Source organism: Eubalaena glacialis, chromosome 10 (genome assembly GCF_028564815.1).
Source record: "Eubalaena glacialis isolate mEubGla1 chromosome 10, mEubGla1.1.hap2.+ XY, whole genome shotgun sequence".
NCBI lineage: Eukaryota > Metazoa > Chordata > Mammalia > Artiodactyla > Balaenidae > Eubalaena > Eubalaena glacialis.
The window spans coordinates 76,777,889-76,797,885 of NC_083725.1; the positions used below are offsets into that span (position 1 = coordinate 76,777,889).

A 19,997-nucleotide genomic window follows, 5' to 3' on the forward strand; every position below is an offset into this window, starting at 1 on the left:
AGCCTTTGGAGGGAGCACGGCCCTGACAGCACCTTGATTTGGAGCTTCTGGCCTCCAGAACTGTGACAGAACACATTTCTGTTGTTTTAAGCCACCAGTTTGTGATAATTTGTTCTGGCAGCCCAAGGACACTAACGTACTTAGCCACACAAAAAACTGTCCAGTATTCTTGCCTGTGTGTGCAGCCAGACACAAAATTCCTTGTAGCCAAACCCAAAGAAGGGCTGTTGCCTAAGAACCGTGGTGAGTCATCCTTGGCACTCAGCCTGTCTTCGGGCAAGAGGAAGCAGGGGCGCATCTAGAGTTCCTGAACCCTGTGTAAGAAAATAGTGATGCTTTGCTGCAGACTGACTTTGTTTGTTGATAAGCAAACTGATTTTCAATTAAAGTAGACGCTGCATGAGTGGAAGGCTCCTCTGGATTTCCAAAAGCTTGGGACTGAATGTGATTAAGAGTGAGTGAGAGAGCTGGTTCTGTTCAGTGCACAGCCCAGGAACGACTCCGCATAGAAGGAAGTGAGGGAGGATGACTGCCCAGCAAGAGCATTTTAAAGCTGGGGCGGGAATGCAGAGGGTGCAGGTGATCACGTCGACAACAAGAGTTAACACTTCTCTAGTGCTTTCCATTTGCCAAGCACTGATCAAAGTCTTTCCACATATTAACTTATTTAATTCTCCAAGGAGCCACTAGGCAGGGGTGAAGGGTTCCAGCTCTACATTTGCAGTTGGGATGCTGTAGACGAAACGTTAAGTAAATCGGGAACACATGTGCCTGTGACTGAACAGAATGTATTGAGATGCCGCCACATCAAGGGCAGCTGGGAAAATTACTGGGGAAAACACGGAGGGATGCAGCACCCACATTTCCTCACTCTTCTTTCTCTTTCAACTCATCTTTATTGAGTACCTAGACTGTGTCATGCGCTGTCCTAAGCATCATGCATACGAATAGGAAGAAGTCACAGTCTGCCTGAAAGCAGAGTCTGGAAGATCCAGACAAGTAAACAGACTCTGCACACAGTGTGAAGCATGGCGGGAAGCAGAGAGTGCTGAGGGACAGTGGAAGAGGGGCCCTTAGTCCATCCCCAGGTGTGGGGCAGCCAGGATGAAGGGGAAAGGGAGGAGAGCAGTCAAGGAAGGCTTCCTGGAGTAGGTGATGCTAAGGGTGAGTTTGGAAAGATAAGCAGGATTAGCTAAACTAGTGTCACCCAAACCTGGTTTCCCCAACCCAGCACCTGGGGAGCTTTTTACAGATTCTGGTACCACTATACACCTCCTCAGTAAAATCTCTGAGGATGAGACCCAGAATCAGTATTTTTTAAAAGGTCTCCAAGTGATTCTGATGCAGTTGGTCTGTAGATCTGCTTTTAGGAGCCACTGACCAAGGGAAAAAGGGATCACACATATGGCCAGCAGATTCATTTGTTAACAAGAATTAGTGAGGTTTTACTGAGCCCTGACCACGTGCCCCACCTTGTGCTAGGCCTGGTGACACAGATATGAATAATAAAATCTGTCCTCAGAGAGCCCATGGTCTAGTGTAGTGGTTCTCAGCCCTGGATGGACATTAAAATCCCCAAAGAGCTTTCTTAAAAAAAAAAAAAGTCCCCTTCCAAACCAATTAAATCATAATCTCTGGGGTGGAGGCCAAGTGATTTTAAAGTTCAGCCAGATTTGAGACTCACTGGTCTAATGAGAGAGACTTTCAGACAACGGAACATTCTCTTACAGGGTGATGATGCAATGACAGAGACACGCAGGCAAAAAGGGGCTTTCTCCCCAGCTGGGGCTGGCTTCTAGAGAAGAGGTCGCCCGAGCTGAGTCTAAAACGATGGAGGAGAATTGGTAAGGGTGGAGGCTGGGGAAGCGGTTTTGGGAGGAATTCCAAGCAGAGAGGACGAAATGGGCCAACACACCGAGATGAGAAACAGCCTGGTGTGGACGGGGAGCTCAGGGCAGTTCCCCTAGCCCACACTGTCTGCAGGGCCTCCAAAACAAGGATGGTGGGCAGTGCGGCTGGAGAGGTGGGTGGAGGAGAAAGCTTAGATCCATGTCTAACACCGGACTTTATGCCTGATCTTGTGCACACGGAGAGTCGTGTAAAGATTTCAAGTAGGACAAGGACATGGTCGCTGTGAGTTTTTTAAAAAGATGACTTTGGGCAGTGGGGAGTATGAACTTGAGGGGTAAGACTTGAGCCAGGAAACCAACCAGAGGCTGTTGCAGAGGAAGAGACGAGGCCTGAACTCAGAAGTGAGAGGCATGGAAAGGTGGGCTCGGTGATGGACTGGGAATGGAAGACGATTAAAGGAAGACCCTCAGGTTTAAGCTCACATGTCTGGTCAGATGGTGGTACCATGACTTTAGACAGAGAATAAGAACAGAAGCAGAGTCAGGGGGAAAAAGATGTACGCAGTGCAGTCAGATTCAGTCTGAAGGGCCTGTGGGAACACCCAGGAGAAGATGTGTGGCTGAAAGTCTGAAGCTAAAGGCAGAAGTCAGGCTAGAGAGAGTAACTAGGAAGCCGTCAATGTATAGGTGGTGCAGAGCCCAAGAGTAGATGGGATTACCCTGGGGATGCGTATAATGAGAGCAGGTGGCCAAGGACGGGCCCCTGGGGAGCACTTAAGCCACCACTGGAAGTAAGCCTTGCCCACAAGGACTTGGGGGCAGTCGGAGAGAAGAGGACGCTCTGGGGTGTGGAATCCTGGAGCTAAGGGAGTGAAGAGTTTCAAGGAAAAGGTGGGATCCTGTAAGCGAAAGACTTAAAATAGCCATTAAATTCAGCAGTTAGGAGGCCCATGATGACTTTGTCAAAAGCAGCTTCGAGGTAGTATTGGGATGTGACTTGAGAAGTGGACGGGAGGTGGAAAAGTGTTGACTCTTTCCACAAGCCTGAAAGAGGCAGAAGAGGGAGTCTGGACATAGAAGCGAACAGGGGGGGGGTCAAGAGGAAACACGCTGACCCCTTCCTTCTCGTCCTAAGGCTTCATCCTGGACATTTCCACCCCTCATCTGCCTTTCTTGTGTTACCCCCCAGCCCCACCCACTTGACTTGGTTTGAACTTTTCTAGGAGTCACAGGCAGACACTGAGTTTCATCATTTTCCAATTACTTCTACTCACTCACTTCTCTACTATTCTTTGGACTTGCTATTTCAACATCTGGCAGCTGCAATCGGGGGGAGAGGGCTACAAAGTTTGCAGCTTTGGGGTGCAGAGAGAAGGGGGACAACAGTAATGGACAGGATCCCAGTCCTTTGCAGAAGCTGGGGATCCACACTGCTTCGCTGGTGAGCTCCTGGGGAGTTTCCAAGTGTGCTTAACATTTTGCTATCAGAGGACACCCACAGCAGGGCTCAGCATCCTGCCCAGAATGCTGTGATCCAACGCCCACAGCCACAGATGGGGCTAGAAGGCACCACCGTTTCCCTAGAAACACTCCCACTGTCAGAGCTGCATTCGGGGCTGGTTCATTAGGGCTGGCTGCACTCTCGCTGGTACTGCTTGGTTCTTCATTCTTCTTCCCAGCTGCTGAAATCTCACTGATTGTAGGAGGATGCAATCAGCCCAAGACCCCTCCCCCTGGTCGTGGTAGTGAGGGGGTTGCCTGAAAGCTCCCACCCATGACCCAGCCTACCTTCTCAATCACTCAGCCTGAGCAAAACATTAGCTTGGTGGACACATCGGGGAAGAAGACCTTCATATGGAAACTTTAAGCAAAGATCAATCATTGCCCTATTAGGAAGAGAGAGCGGAGGCTTTCTAAAGGACTCACGAGGGGAAGCCATGGCCTTGGGAGGAAAGCAAGAGGTCATGCTGTCAACAGCTCCGTTTCACATAAAACGCAACGATCTCCAGGCAGACCAGCTGGCAAGCAGGTGGAGATCCCGTGGCTGGCATCTGTTGGGTTCTCCCAACCCAGCGGTCCAAGGTTACTTCCATATGACACACAGCAAGGCTGAAGAGAACTACCAAAGAAACACTGCTTTCTCTCTCACACTTCTTAAGTGTGGGTGACTAGAGGGCTAGAGGACAGTGGCAGGCAATGATGAGGTTCGGTGAGGGTTAAAAGTAGCCTAAAAAATGTGGGAATGTAGCCCAGCCCCATCCATGTGGCTCAAGCAATCCCAAAGGCATAGGAATATTCCTTATTGGTCTGGTCAAAGATTTGATGGAGAAGTTTGAATCCAGTCTACAGGGAAATTAAGGTGCATTTTGTGAATTTTGGTAATTACTGGGATATTTGTCATCCAGGACCATGAAATAGCTATTGTCAGAGAAGCTGAGAACCTGGGAGCATGTTGGAACCTTGGAGCCACTTGGTCCAACTTTCTCACATAGAATGAGGACACTGCTGTCTGGAGGGAAGGAGCCCTCCTTCAAGAAGGAGGTGACCAGGGGTGGGGTGGGTAAGACATGCCTTAGCACCCTATAGTCAGCCCCTTTTCTTCAATGTCTTGTATCTTAGGGTTTGAGAATTCACTCCAGCATGGCAAACAAGACTCTGGCTGTCCCCTGGGAAGAAGGGTTGAATCTCAGGTGTGTTTTGTTTGTTTTTTTTTTCCCCAACAATCCCCAAGAAACCCACCCCCACGGGGGCTTCCTACCTCTTGGGGTATGTTCCATGCCATGTACACATGGCTTTTAAATTCGTCCATCCAGACTTCAGCCACCCTGAGGGCGTTCCTGCGCACATGGGCGGTGAGGTCCTCGGTGTAGGGCTTGTGGGCTCGCTCAATGTGGGCAATCCGCGAGCAGGGCAGGACCTCTACGCTCCCGCCACACTGCCACACCTGCGGAAGACACGGGCCATGCGTCAGTGCCCAGACCTGACCCTGAGCCTGGAACCCAGACCACAGGTGACCATGAACGCGAGCTCAGACACATCCAGCGCTCCTCACCTTACTCTCCTGTCTGCAAAGGGAGCGAGCTGTACCTTATTTCTACTCCTAGAACAGGAAGGTTATTGAGTCATTAATTTGTGTCTTGTTTCCAGTTGCTGTGGATTTACCAGCAAAGAATTAATGCACCCTCCCTCTCCAGTCCTTCCACCCTCCCTCCCCCAAAGAAGAGACTAGACGTTTTGTGACCAGCGATCTGGGTTCTCCTTGCCCCGGGGGAGAAGTTAACAAAATCCTTGATAATGGTCTCTGCAGCAGTGCTTGACATTGAGGGACCAGCAGAGCCTCCCAACAGAGACATCACCTTAAGATGGACCACCTGGGCCTGGATACGGATGAGTGATCTCCACAGGGAGAGCCAGGTGCCCTGCTCCGGCTCCATCTTTCCTGGGCTCTGAGTTCTGTCAGAACCCAAGGGAGAGGGGGCTAATAAAGAAGGGAATAGTATGAAACTTCTCCCTGACCTTGGTGAGTAGGAGCTTGAACAGGATGCAATTTGATTTTGAAAAATAAAGAAAAATGACCTTGTAACCTGAGCGTCGAGGGACAGTGTCTTGGAGCCCTTGCCACAATCATTCCAGCCACTCTGGAAGTTCAATGTTCCGGAACGTGCACATCCTTTTGCGTCTTTAGGCCTTTGCCCATTCTATTTGTAATTTTGGAGTGCCCTCCCTACTCCTTCTCCAGCTGAAAAAAATATCATCTCTCAATCAAGATCTTGGCCACCCAGCCACACTACTGTGGGGTCTTTGCTTAATTCTTGGGGCAGAGCTTCCTCCTCTGGCCCTCAAAGCTCTTGATACCACAACTTACCTGCTAATAGGTCAGCCTCCCCCTCACTCTGTGTTGCTGGAGGGCAGAACCCATATCTCATTCGTTTCTCATCTCCAGCACAGAACACAAGGCCTGGTACATATAGCTACCTTGTAAGTACTTGTTGAATAAATATATAAATGATTGATGCCTAACCAGACAATCAGTCAGTAGATGGTTGGTGCTTAGTAAAGTGGGATGAATCTGAAATACCTGGTCAGAGAGGATGAGTGAGGCTTTTGGTGGAAAGCAATCAAGATCTCTTGGTGGACAGCGGTGGTCACTTATTAGGTATTGTCAACTGGACAATTTGGCGGATGATATTTGCGTTTATAACGTGTACTCATCGACAACCGTAGGTCTTCCTCCAAGGTAAGGTCAGCTTCAAATTTAGCTTAATTCCCCTCCCCCACCGTGCTAGTTAGGAAGAGAATGTCTTCTCTTCCACCAGGCTATTTCACACCAGTTGGTCCTGTTGGAAGTTGGAAGGCAATGGACGGACTAAGCTTGTCTTGCATTTAGTATATTATTAATATTTAGGGCCAATGGAAAGGAAACAAGCATCCCCACTGAGCATCCACTATGTGCCAGGCACCGGCACAAATCACACATAGTAGCTGTGTGACCTTGGGTTATTCACTTGATCTCAGTGTGCCTCAGTTTCCTCATCTCCAATGGGGATCCCAACAGTTCCCATCTCAAGAGGTTGCTGAGGGGATTAAAGTGCTCATATACCAAGTGCTTAGAAAGATGCCTGGCACATAATTAGCGCTCACTCAGCCTCAGCTATTACTGAACAAATGATACAGAGCAGAATCTTCAGAATAACCCTGTGAGGTAGTGGTTATTGTCTCCAATGCCAAACGAGGAAACTGAGACCAAGGCTGTCCCTTGCCCAAGACCACACAGCTGGTACGAAGGCAAGAGGATGAGTCTGAGCCCAACCGAAGCTCAAGGAAGAGCCAGTGCTTCCCCAGGTGACCATGCTTTGAAGGAAGTTTCCACAACCAGGGGTGGTTCCGAGGATCAGGAAAGGAAGCCATGGAAGGCTCTGGGGTGTGTACCTTTATGTCCATGACCCGTATATTCTGGGGACTGTGCTGATTTCCAATTCACTTTGCTCAGATTTTCAAGGAAAGCCTGTGAATACTGTGAATATGTTACTGATAACACACGGGGTCAGGGTAATTATTCTTTGTGCCACTGGAACGGAGGCTACTAATTGACATATTTCAGCGACCCAACACAGTACATGATTTGTAGCAAAGCTCTTTTATTCCAAGACCTGTCTCTCAAAGAGTCAGTCGCCATTTCATCTTAGAGTGGGAGCATCTGCCGTGGTTCTAATCAGAAGGGTGGTGGCAGCACCTCCCATTCTGCCCTTAGCTGCACAGTGAAAGGAGCCATGTGAATTCACTGCTGACCTCTTGAAGCCACTCCCCTTTCCCCATCCTGTAGCCTCCGCCCTCATCCAGACCGCTGCCATGTCCCATCTGGACTCTGCAACAGCCTCCAAACAACTGCCCTCCCTCCTGCCTTCCTCCTCCAGTCTCTTCTCCACCCAGCAACCAGAGTGATCTTTTGAAGGTGTACATTGGATCCCGTCCCGCCTGCACGGCGCCCTCCCCAGCACAGCCCCTGAGGCTCCAGGGGCCTGGCCCCTGCCCACCCCTCCAGCCTCGTGCTTGCTTACCAACATACTCCGTGCTGCAGTCATGCTGACAGTTTTTACTTCCTCCAGCATGCTGGGTTTCCTCTCACCTCTGGATTTCTGCACATACAATTGCATACCCACCCCGTCCTGCTTCACCTGACATCCTTGGGGTGTCAGTTCAGCGTCACAGTTCTGTATCCCCTTCAGCTAGGTGAGCCTGTCATGCTCTGTGGTCCCAGCCCCGTCTTTCCTGACCATGACACTCTGGTACCTGCTGGTTTACTAATCTCCTTCCCTCTTTCAAAATGTTCTCCAAGCTCTTCACCATATTCTCCATTAGACATGTGCTAAATGGTGCCTAGAACAGATCACGGGTTTCCAGCAGAGGTGGGGTGGCTGGGCTGGGTGGGAGTAGCACATAGTTTGTAAAAGCACGGCTTTGGAGCCAGCGAGAATTGGATTCCAATTTTTACCTCTGCCACCTGCTGCTGTGTCACCTTTGGCAGGATATTTCTCCTCCCAAGTCTCAATTTCGCCCGGTAGAAGAAGGAGATGGAGTGCAGGTAGGTGTTTGACCCTGAGCCTGCCTCCGGGTGAGTTCTGTATGCATGGCAGTCGAAGTGGGATCAGGACATCTAGGTCTATTCTGGCCCCACCATGTGCTGGCTGAGCGGCAACTCTGGGGTACTTAACATCCCGTCTGTGAAACTCAAATTACAGCGATTGCTACACTGAGCTGTGGGCTCTGGAAGCCCCTGTCATAGTGCTCAGAATATTGTAAGCCTTTAGCCTGCACTTGTTATTATTGAGTATTTTATAATAACCATTATGATTGCTGCTATTGGCTTCTCCTGTACAGCCACCTTCAGGGGACAAATGATTGCAGAGGAGTCACGTGTCTGGCTGAAGCCCAGCAGACAACAGACGTGCTGCCCTCCAGAGTGCCGGGCCCAGCAGGGAGAGGCTCCTCTCCAGAGACTGGAAGCACCTGTTCACCTAGAGGTTGTCTCCGCTCTCCTCTCTTCTGTGAAAAGAAACTCATCTATTGTGAGCATCTGCCTTGGATATAGCCTTTGGGTTCCTGGCAGCTTCTGGTTGGAGCAGAAGATGTGTATTTGGCGTGTTTGCCCCTCCACTTCTGGACCCTGCCCAATGACCCTGAAATAAACAAGAGAGAGCCTGTGCTCCACGATCCCCACACGACGAGTAGCTCCGCTGACCAATGGCTTGCTCCAGAGAGAATCTCAGAAGTCTTACCCACAGCTGATCTCAGAGACCCTCTCGTGGATGGCAGACAAAGGATAGGAAAGAAAATCACTGGCATTTGGACCTCATGAAAGATGACATCATGAAGCTTCCATGGAGGTTTGGGAGGATGAGGAAGTAAAAGGGATCCAGGCCTGGAACACAGGTCTTAGCTGGCATGATGTGGCAAGACCCAAACCAGATAGAGGCTATAGACGGGAGGCATTGTGCCAGAGAAGCAGGGCCGCTGGAGGGAGGGCAAAGATGTGGGACAGAATGATGGCTTAGCATTGCAAGTTCTAGGGGGTGGAGATGCCAAGAGGAGGAAGGGCAAGGGTTGGGTACCAAAGGGGTGGCTGAGAAATGAAGACCAAGGGTCAGCAACCAAGAAGGCAGATGAGGTCGCAGGGCACAGGAAGCCACTACCAAGGTAGAACTTAATTTTTACCTAGCACACTTGTGACCCAGGCTCATAACAAGTGAGGCGTGTGCTAGTCTTACAGGCACTGGGGACGCCTGGTGGCACGTCAGCCCAAGGCTGGACCTTGTGGCTTCTGGATGGGCACTGGGCAACATGTTTCTTGACCACACCAATTTTTTTTCCTGTCTCTGTGCCTTTTCACCTGCTATTCCATCTTTCTGGAATAAATCCCCCACTCGTTACCCAGCTCAAATCTTACCTTCTTTCACCTACCCAGTCTAAATTAGATTCCCTCTGAATACTTTTAGCACTCCACCCTTTTTCTTAATAATGCTTATTCACAATACTTCTATTTACGTATTTCTTCGTTCAATGTCTGCCCTCCACCTCCATTGCCCTGCTAAAGTATAAGCTCCAGGAAGACAAGGAGCACGTTGCATATACCAGCACCAGGAACTCAGGACATGTTCAATAACCGTGATCTGAATGAGTGATTCCAGCAATCCCAGAGCCCTGGGCTTTCACTCACCATACAGAGAGGCGGCTTAACTCGCTTAGCTGGCTCCTCTAATAAAGGCCATAAACATAAAATGTGCCAGATTTTACTGAACACGATGACTTCCTTCAAACCCAAGTGGTTTTTCAGCAAAGCTCTGACATTTAAGTGCATGCTGCTACAAACGAGAAGAGTTATTTTGGCTGCAGAGCTTGAATTACCGTTATAAAACTCGGGAAGTTATCAAATGAACCTGGGCGACTGCAGGCGGTTTCATCTTATGGGACCATGAACTCACTGTAGAGAAAGCCCCCCACCTAGCCAACGCTTCCAGACGCCCACGGAGGAGCTGCTGGGCTGCCCGCAGACGTGACCGAGAACCTGAACTGTTGTAAACAGAAGAGCGAGTCACACTCACCAACAGCCCTCCCCAGGGAGCCCTAATCCTGTGATTGTTTCTGAAAAAACTTGGTGCATCCATCTAGGAACTACAAGAAAGCACGCAGGTCTTGGGGGCTGGTAGATAGAGTGTGAATCCTGCCTCTGTCACACATTAGCCTTTGACTTGGACCTGTTCTTGGACGTCAGTTGCCATTTTATTGGGGCAACTGGCAGGTTTAAAAGAGATGCTGTATGAAAAGCTCCCTCTAGCAAAGATAGGCATCTAGTAGGTTCTTAGGAAGGATCAGGTTCCCTTCCCTTCCTAGGACTGGGAGCTGCTGGTACAAGGTCAGGGTCAGAAGACTGAGTTTATGTCCTATGTTGGCCACTTACATAAATAGACCTGTTTCCTTCCCAAGCCTCAGTTTCTCCCAGCTGCCAAATGGAGGAGCTGGACTCAGTGACATGTTAGATACCTTATACTTTTTGCATTCTGTGGTTCTAAGCGTTCTTGCCAATACCTCAAATATTACCCAGTATTTGAGACAACCGGTAGAGTTGTGAATTGGGAGTTATAAAATAGGGAGACACTGGAGGCAAGACATCAGGATACAGTGTGACCATTTCTCCTACTCAGAGTCTGGTGCTCACTCTGTAGTCTTTGGTAGGAATAGCAGATAACACTCCCATGTTAAATCCATTCACTGGTTAATGTCCTTCTGAAGCACTGGGTTAAGAAGGATTCTGAGGCTCTGTCTGGGCTCAGTGGAAAAGCATGCCACCATTTATTAGTAATATCTACCGAGGGTAAGTGATTGGGGGGCAGTGGCACCTTAGTCTTGTACTTCATAACCACAGACCACAGGATAAGATCCCAAATCCTGTCCAGCTTTTATCTCCTTATGACATTTAATAAGCTCTTCTCTCTTGGCAAAATGTTCCCACTGTTCCCTTAGCCCAGACATCCTCCTTCCTGCTCTCCGTCCATCCAAAGCCAGCCTGGCCCTGTTCCTCCAAAGTCCTGAAACACGATTTGCACCACTCAAGTGGTCCTTATTTCTTGGCTCATGTTGTTAATTACCTTTTTATGTGTAGCTGTCTCGCCTAATTTGGCTGTGAAATGCTGAGATAAGAGTCGAAAGCCAACCCAGGCAGGCTGGCGGGAGGAAGACGAGGAAGATGGAGGCTGAGGCCTGAGAATGGCTGGCAGAAGACCAGCAACGTGTTTGCAGAGTGGCTGTAGGGTCAGAAATGCAGGCAAACAAAAACACTGCCTAGGGCATCACCTAGACACCGCATGCGTCTCACTCTAGTAGCAGCCGTGCATGGGAATGAGAAGGAAAGAGAGGTCAAACCTGGGCAAAGCTAAGTCAAAAGCCAGAGGCTGTCAGCCTCTTCCCCCTATCACATATATTTATTTGCCTGGCTAATTCCTACCTACTTACCCTGTCTGCCCTGAATTTGGTTAAATGCCTCTGCTCTGCATTCCCATGTCACCTATACCTCCTCCAGCTGTGTGCCTGTGTACATTGTATATGTACAGTTTAAAGACACATAACACAAGGGACAACTGTTTACCTACCACCCACTTAAGAAACAGTACTGGCAGCAACTTAGAAATCTCTGTGTGCTCCTCCTTACCCACAAAGGTAACCCATTATCCTGAATCTTGTTAATAATTTCCTTGCCATCAAGCTCAACTACGTACTTAGTTTTACCTGGTTTTAAATGCTGTATAAATGGAAGTATATTGTCTGCATTCTTCAACTTGCTTCTTGCTTCATTTATTTTCATCACCATTGTGTTCCACTGTATAAATGTACAGACATTTATTTATGCATTCTCCTGGTGGTCCACAGTCTGGTTGTTTTCAGGATTATGAATAGTGGTCCTTCGAATATTCTTATACATGTCTCTTGGCACCCAAGAGAGAGCACCTGTCTGTGTATCTACACATAGTGGAATTTCTGAGCCATAGGTTATAACACACATTCAACTCTCCCAGGGAGAGTGAAACTCTTCCAAAGTGAGAATCCCATGTTCCAGTCCCACCAGAACAGATGAGCACTCATGTTGCTTTATAATCTTGCCAACATTTGGCATCATTCATAGATGGGTGTGAAATTCATTCTCACTGTAGTTTTAATTTGCATTTCCCTGAGTACCAGTGAGATGGAGCTTTTTTCCTATTTATGGGCCCAAAACACCAGCCTGTGAGAGAAGACTCATGGCCACCTTGCTCTCCTTAAGGAATCTCAAGAGCCTGAACAGGGCCTGGCACATGATAGATACTCGATAAATTGCATGAATGAAGGATTGAGAGTTGAGCCTTAGTTCTGAGTCATCCCCTGTGCACTTTCCTTGGTGCTCTCCCAGCTTTCCAAAGGCAGATATTTCATTATTTTCAAGTATAAGGAAACATTTTTTAAAGTCTGACAATGCTTATTCTTCCATCAGACTCCAAAGAAAAACACTCCCTGGGGATCCAGTTTCCCAAGCCCTATTCTTACAATAAAACACTGCCAAAAGGTCTTTTGGACAGAATTGCTGCTCGGGAAAAAAAAAAAAATGATGCTTTTTCTTGGAAGGTGTCCCTGAAGGGGTCTGATTTTGGGTCAGCCATAAGAAGCCCTTGAAGCAGCTTCCCTGTTTGAAAGGGATCCTTCCTAACTATCAGAAGGCAGCAGGAGGATTCATCTGGCCGGAATCCAAGATGAGACCAGCTGGGCTGGAATGTCTGCAAACTTTTCATGAAGAAAAAGTTAAAAGGCTGTTTTGCAGGGACTTGAGATTTGCTGAAATAGCTGTTTACCTATAGGAAACCCAGGGGCAGCCATGGTGCCAAGCTCAGCAAACCAGCCCATCATAGACAGGGGCCCCAGCTTTCCTCGGACCCTAATGCTCTGACTCTAAAGATTGGGACCATGAAAGTTCATTTCCTTATGGGAAATTCCAGGAGGATCGCTTAGCAAACACGTGGTCATTGAGATTAGAAGCCCTATTTCAGTGGTTCCAAACAAGGTGAACTTATACATGGTTACCTTAAAACTCATAGCAGACAACAGCCCTGATTACTATTGTCCAAATGCAGGCTGGGGTGGACTCAAGACAGAATGGAAGAAAAGGAAGAAGACAGGCCTGGTCCTACCTGGGGTTGGGGAAGTGGAGCCAGGAGAAGGGTGGTCTCCAAGAATGTGTCTGACTGCTATTGCTTACGAATATCTGTGTTCCTCTACATCTCCCAGCCTCCTTTGAAGTCGGGAGGGATTGTGTGAGCAGCTCAGGCCAATGAAATAAGAGAGGAAATTACGGCTGTCACTTTCAGGCCCAGGTGGGTAAGTATCCAGTGTGGGAAACCCATGAACACTTCTACCGCTTCTCCTCCCAATCCGCTGGATGTTTATGCCAAGATGACCTTGAAGTTCAAACACAGGGAACCCCCAAGAAAAGCAACCTGAGTCCTCAGTTACCACTTGGAGAAGAGCTGCCCAGGAGAGCCCCCCAACATTTAGAGGACTGTGAAATGAGTGAGAAATAAACTTGTCCTGGGTTCAGCCTTTGGGGTTTGGGGGTTGCTGTTGCAGACTGTGATCATTTCCCTGATTCATACAAGCTGCCAGCATGTGGAGAGGCAAAGTGACCAGAGAAGCTTGGGCCCTGCAGCATGGATAACCAGGGGTTCAATCTATTGGGTGAGACTTTGCAGCAGAAGTTTCCAGGCATGGGGAGAGATTGTCCAGGTCCAGATGATGAGTCCATTCAGAGCAGGTCCCCACTAGGGACTGAAGATACAGAGAGGAGGTTTAGTCCCCAGGGGGGAGAGAGGGCACTGCCAGGGGTAGGCAGGTATTAGGACTCCTGCAAAACAGGCTGTAGGGGAGAGTCTGGTTCCAGTTCAGAACCAGAGCAGCAGTAAGAAAACCAAGGGAGAAGCCAGCAGGCTGGAAGGGGAGAAGCCAGGGGCTTGGAGACCATGCATGACTCAGGGTTCCTCCGACAGCCACAGGTAGCAGCCCCATGGCAGCTTCACAGATCCTAGTGTGAGCCAGGGGAGGCGGGGCTGCAGCCACGTCGCCAGCCCTGGTCAGGTGACACAGTCTAGCAGGGCTGACCCTCACAGCTTCCCCCTGCATGAAGCTGAGAAGGCTAGTTCCAGCCCAGGCGTTTCTATAGAACCAAAACTACAGAAGCCCCAAGCTCTGAGACAGAAGTATTGGCCACGTTCCAAATCAGGGTCCCATTGACACGTGTGCTCTCTACTCTAATTGCATCTTTTGTTTTGAACTAAGATCTCTGGCCCCATTACCATCACTGATGCTGTTAGAGAATAATAATGAGCTTGAATGTCACAGGGACTCAGGGAACAATTTTCTGAAATCCAAATAAAACCCTTCCCGTCCCTAGTGTGAGAGTCATTTTTATCAGATAACTCAGCCCATCCATTTACTCAGGAGTTCTCAGAGCCCTCTCTGGTGGGTTAAGCCCCTCTGAATTGCTGTGAGCGCCTTCTCCTGTGGATGTATTCAGAAAAGCTCGCTCTACCCAGCTGCTATTCAGAGCTGATCCCCAGGACTATGTTTAATTTATACTTTGCTATATGAAGATGAACCACTGACTCATTTAATGTGTTTCCTTTTTTATGTCTTTAATCAGCGGCTGTTTCTTTCCTCTCTCAGAAGCTTAATCTAATCAGAAACAACCCCTACTCCCCATATGAATGGCTCGTTAGCATGTTCCAATCAAATTCAAATTGACTGTCCATACCAGATGCCCCTCCCACACACACACCAAAAGGGTGACACTGGTCCAAAGGATAAGCCAGGAGGATAAGTTAGGAGGGTACTTTCTGAAATGCAGGGCAATCAGAATCACTAGAGGAAAGTATAATACAATCTGTCACCTCCCAGCACAGTGGAGCCAGATGACAGGTGACCCATGTGTCAATGGTGGGGAAGTTTGGCAGACCCTGGGTGCAAACATTAGAGGAAAAGCTGTGTGTCTGGCCCAAGCATCACACCCACATTCGGCTCAGAGGAACGCTCGAGGTTATCATTCAGATGATAAAATGAATCTGAGATGCTGAACATTTTCTCACTCAGAAGTATTTGTTCTGAAGAGTTTTCTTCTTACTCCACTGGAATTCAGATTAAGAGAGCTAGTGTGCTGGGTCTTCACTTAAAGAGATTTGCCCTTTTCATACACATCAAAATGAACTGTCAGCTTGGGTTTCATCTCTGATAGGTACCTACAGCAAACTCACTTTAAAAATGGGATTTACAAAAGAGATCAGCATTGCAGTATAGCAGAACTGCAGGGGACCTAACAGATTACCTTTCATCTCCCACCTGAGGTTCAAGGTCACATGATAATATAGAAGCACAGTAGGAAATGTTTCCAAGACCTCTGCCTCTTGAGAGACAAGAGGACATTTTGGTCAGAGAACAGGGGTTAAACAGTCTTGCTGTCAAATCCTACATTTCCCATTTGCTGGATCGGTGACTTCAGACATTTCATTTCACTTACTAATATTCAGTTTTCTTGTCTCCGAAATGGAGACAAAAATGACACACTGCAAAAGTAGTTGTGAGGATCAAATGAGAGAATTTCAACACCTAGCCCAAGTTTAGAGCCCACTAAGTGTGAGGTATAACTATTATCAGTGTAAGATTCCATTGATGATAAGATTCACCACTGCTGTAATAAGAACTTTTCAGGGCAGGAGGAAACACCACATTCTGCTAAGCTCGAGATTTATATATCCACCTGCCTACATGTCACCTCCACGTGTGTATCTCGCAGGCATTGCAAGCTTACCTTGTCCAAAACCAAGTTCTTGATTTCCTTCCCTGCCTCCCCAGCTGTCCCTTCGTCTTCCCCTCATCAATCTAATAGCCCACGCCTGAAACCTACATAAATAATTATGTAACTCATCCATAATTATGTCCTCTTCCTCCCCCTTCACAGCCAGTAATGCATCAGCAAATACAGTCAGTTCTACCTCCTAAATATAGCTTAAATTTAATCACATCTCTCAATATGCACAGACAACATTCTGGTCCAATTATTTTTCTGTGGACAACTCTATCAATAGCCTTCTTTTTTTTTTTTTTTTTAACCAGCAATGTACAAATGTCCTTATTCAAAAATACAAAATAAATTATCTGTAGGCACGGACAATGACAGCAGTAAACCATTCTATGTTGTCAACTGAAACCAGTAACTGATGGTTATAGTGATTTTCTTAAACATCAGCCAGCCTTTTCTTCTGTCATCTCCTTCAACTGACCTCTCTTAAAGTTGTTGGTGAGGAACGCTGCCTTGAGCTTCCTCTCACAGCTCATTAATGATGGTAAAGCACTATTCTAGGAATTAGGACATGCCACCTCCCATACCACCTCCCATTCCACCCATTCCGCCCATTCCAGGATCCTTCTCTTCTTTAGGAATTTCTGTGACTACGACTTCTGCTGTAGTTAACAGAGAGGCCACTCCAGCAGCATCCAGTAATGCACTTCTTACAACCTGAGTTGGATCAGTGATTCCTTTTTCCACCATATTCACAAAATCTCCAAACACAGCGTCATAACCAACTTCTGAAGAACTCTGCAAAATTTTCTCAACTTCAACACCTGCATTCTTAGCAATGGTCATTGCAGGAATTTTGAGTGTTTTTAAAATAATTTCTATACTAATTTTTTGATCTTCATTAGCTGGAGTTTTGAATCCAAGGCTGGAAGGCACTGAAGCAGGGCACAGCCCCCTCACAAAACAACGCCTTCTTCAACAGCAGCTCACGTAGCATTAAGGGCATCTGTAACTCTTTCTTTTCATTCACTTCAACGTCACTTGTCCCACCGACCTTTAGCACAGCAACACCATCTGAGAGTTTTGCCAGACGTTCATTCAGTTTTTCCTTTTCACATTCACTAGCTGTAATATCTAACTGCTCGATGATTTCTTGAATACGCTTTTCAGTTTGAGCCTTGTCACCTTTTCCCTTCAAGAGCATGGCATCATCTTCTTTTTTTTTTTTTAATTATTTACTTACTTATTCATGGCTGTGTTGGGTCTTCATTTCTGTGCGAGGGCTTTCTCTAGTTACGGTAAGTGGGGGCCACTCTTCATCGCGGTGCGCAGGCCTCTCACTATCGCGGCCTTTCTTGTTGCGGAGCACAGGCTCCAGACACGCAGGCTCAGTGATTGTGGCTCACGGGCCTAGTTGCTCCGCGGCATGTGGGATCTTCCCAGACCAGGGCTCGAACCCGTGTCCCCTGCATTGGCAGGCAGATTCTCAACCACTGCGCCACCAGGGAAGCCCCTAGACGGCTTCTTAAGTTCAGCAATTACAGCATCAACAGCTAACATCACACCTCTCCTGATTTCTACTGGATTAGCACCTTTGCTAATCTTCTCGAAGCCTTCCTTGGCGATAGACCGTGCCAGTACAGTAGCAGTAGTGGTGCCATCCCCAGCCTCTTCGTTTGTGTTATTGGCAACATCTTGAACAAGTTTAGCGCCAATATTTTTATATTTATCTTTTAAGTCAATGGACGTTGCAACAGTCACAGCATCTTTTGTCACTTTGGGACTTCCCCAACTCTGTTCAATAACCACTGTCCTTCCCTTTGGCCCCATAGTTAACGGCTACAGCATCAGCTAAAATGTCTACACCTTGAAGCATTAAGGCTCGGGCATCCGCACCAAATTTTACATCTTTGGCATAAGCCCGAGTGAGATGAGGAGCCAGTGCCCTGGACGCTGGCCTCATCTGGTGAAGGACTGCGGGTAATCGAAGCATTTCTGTGGGGCGGCGGCACGGCTTGCGGGCGACGAGACAGGCAGTCGGCGGCGAGTGAGGGACAGACTGCAGGGCACACACAGCAATGAGCCCGTGTCCCCTCCCTCCACCTATCAATAGCCTTCTAACAAGTTTTTTCGCTTCAACCTTTGTTGCTGTCCAGTCCATCTTCTAAAATTATAAATCAGATCATGTCCCTTCTCCGCTTTAATTCAATTCAACCATCATTTATTGAGTATTTCCTTCCTTTGTGCTGGGGGCTGTAATATGAGATGGGAATTTTGTCACTGAATGAAACCTACAAAGCCCATGACTTTTTGGAACTTACACTCTGTGTTTTTCATTGTGTCCCTCCGACCCTGAAAATTCATATGTTGAAGCCTTATCACCAGCCCCCCACCATGTGACTGTATTGGAGATAGAGCCTTTAAGGATGTGATGAAGGTCAAATAAGGTTGTAAGGGCTGAATCCTGACCAGACACAACCGGTGTCCTTATAAGAAGAGGAAGGGACCATAGAGCTCTCTCTCTACCATGTAGGGCACAACAGGATGGGGGCTGTCTGGAAGCCAGGAAGAGAGCTCTCACCAGAATCTGACCATGCTGGTTCCCTGATCTCAGACTTTCAGCCTTCAGAACTGTGAGAAAATAAACTTCTGTTGTTTAAGCCATCCAGTCTATGGTATTTTGTTATGGCGGCCGGAATTGACTAATACGGCACTCATTACAATTTGTAACTATACATCTATTCTTTGTTCCCTTTTATCAGCTGTCTGTCCCATTATACCATCAGCTCCAAGAGGGAAGGGGCTGTGTTTACTTTTTAAACATTGTATGCCAAATATTAAGCATGTAATTTTAAGCATTACATGATCAATGTTAAACACTGTATGCCCAATGTCACCTATGGCAGGCGCCTACCAAATAACGTCAGATGAATGAAAATGCATTAAATGTACATATAAAATTATAGGTTAAGTGATATGTCCTGGTTTGCCCATGACAACATTGGTTCATGCCTGCTGGTCCAGTGTAACAGTTAGTGGTATCCTCTTTTACTCTCAAAAGTGTTCTGATTTGGATAATAAATTGTAATTTATTTATATATTTATTATTTATCTATATATGCCAAATTTTTCAGGCACAACCTAATTTTAGAAATATTGAAACCCAAGATAAGCATTTGTCTTGAAATCATAGTATTACTAATATTTTCTCTCCCCTACGCCATGATTTCTTTATAGGACTACCAATTCTAAGGCAGTGAAAATGACACACGCCATCAAGACCCTCACTCACTGACGAGCAGCATTTGAAGTAGGCATAATGAATAAAGCCAGACACGCTGCATTGAGTGTGGCCAGCACTAAGCAAGGAAAGAGGTCCCGTTCCTTAGACTATCCAGAACTAGAGAGACAGCCCAGACACAGAGAGAGACAGGACCTCAGGGAGTAAACGTCTCCTGGGGGTGTTACTGGGGGTAACTCTCTATCTTCAGGGCTGACTTTATGTGCAGGTAAGCCCACTTGATGGAAAAACTTGTGTGTAGGGATAATTTCTGTAAACCATCATTGGTAAGCACTGGGAAATTTTACTCATCAGGATCTTGCCCCTTGCATCGCTTTACAAAGTGAAGAGCATTTGCAATGGGAATAGATGTCTCTTAATTCCCCTTCTGCAAGTTCAGATTTGTGAGTATGAGGATTTTTCAAAAGAAAACCACAACACTGTTTGGATGGTGATCATGCTGGTAGAGATGCTGTGCTGAAGAGGAGGAGGGGGAGGAGGAAGAAGAGGAGGAAGAGAGGAGGAGGGGGAGGAGAGGGAGAGGAAGGGGAGGAGGAAGGGGAGGAGGAGGAGGAAGAGGAAGGGGGGAGGAGGGGGAGGAGGAGGGAGAGGAGGAAGAGAGGGGGAGGGGGAGGGGAGGGGGAGGAAGGGGAGGAGAAAGAGGAGGAGGGGGGGAGGAGGAAAGCGGGGGGGCAGTCCCTGCTCAGTTTCTATCAGTCATTCTGAGGAGCTGATTCTGGCCTTGCCTGGTGGTCCCTTCCTGGAAAATTGGAAACACGATGTAATGGTGGCAAAGAAGTTATCTTCCAAGGGCACAATACAAAGCAGCCGGCAGACTCAATTAAAGAAAGACAAAATACAAAACAAAAAAAGAATAAGAAAAGGAGAGAGAAACTGACTCTCTCTGGAGCTTTAACATCCATTGCTGGCCCCTAGGTTTTTTACGCTTTTGCTTTTGCATTTTTCCCCAAATCAGAAAATTATACATTGAGACATTACT

The 19,997-nt window shown here is 47.5% G+C and overlaps 1 protein-coding gene and 1 pseudogene across 2 annotated transcripts in view; both read right to left on the reverse strand.

Annotated features, from left to right (window-relative positions):
* Positions 1-19,997, reverse strand: part of GALNT18 (polypeptide N-acetylgalactosaminyltransferase 18) — a 346,810-nt gene that overhangs the window by 53,311 nt on the left and 273,502 nt on the right. For both annotated transcript variants that reach the window (XM_061201464.1, XM_061201465.1), the window contains exon 7: positions 4,609-4,794. In XM_061201464.1, coding sequence (XP_061057447.1) covers positions 4,609-4,794 — 186 coding nt within the window. The remainder of the gene's footprint in view (positions 1-4,608; positions 4,795-19,997) is intronic.
* LOC133099061 (60 kDa heat shock protein, mitochondrial-like) lies at positions 16,282-17,710 on the reverse strand (annotated as a pseudogene).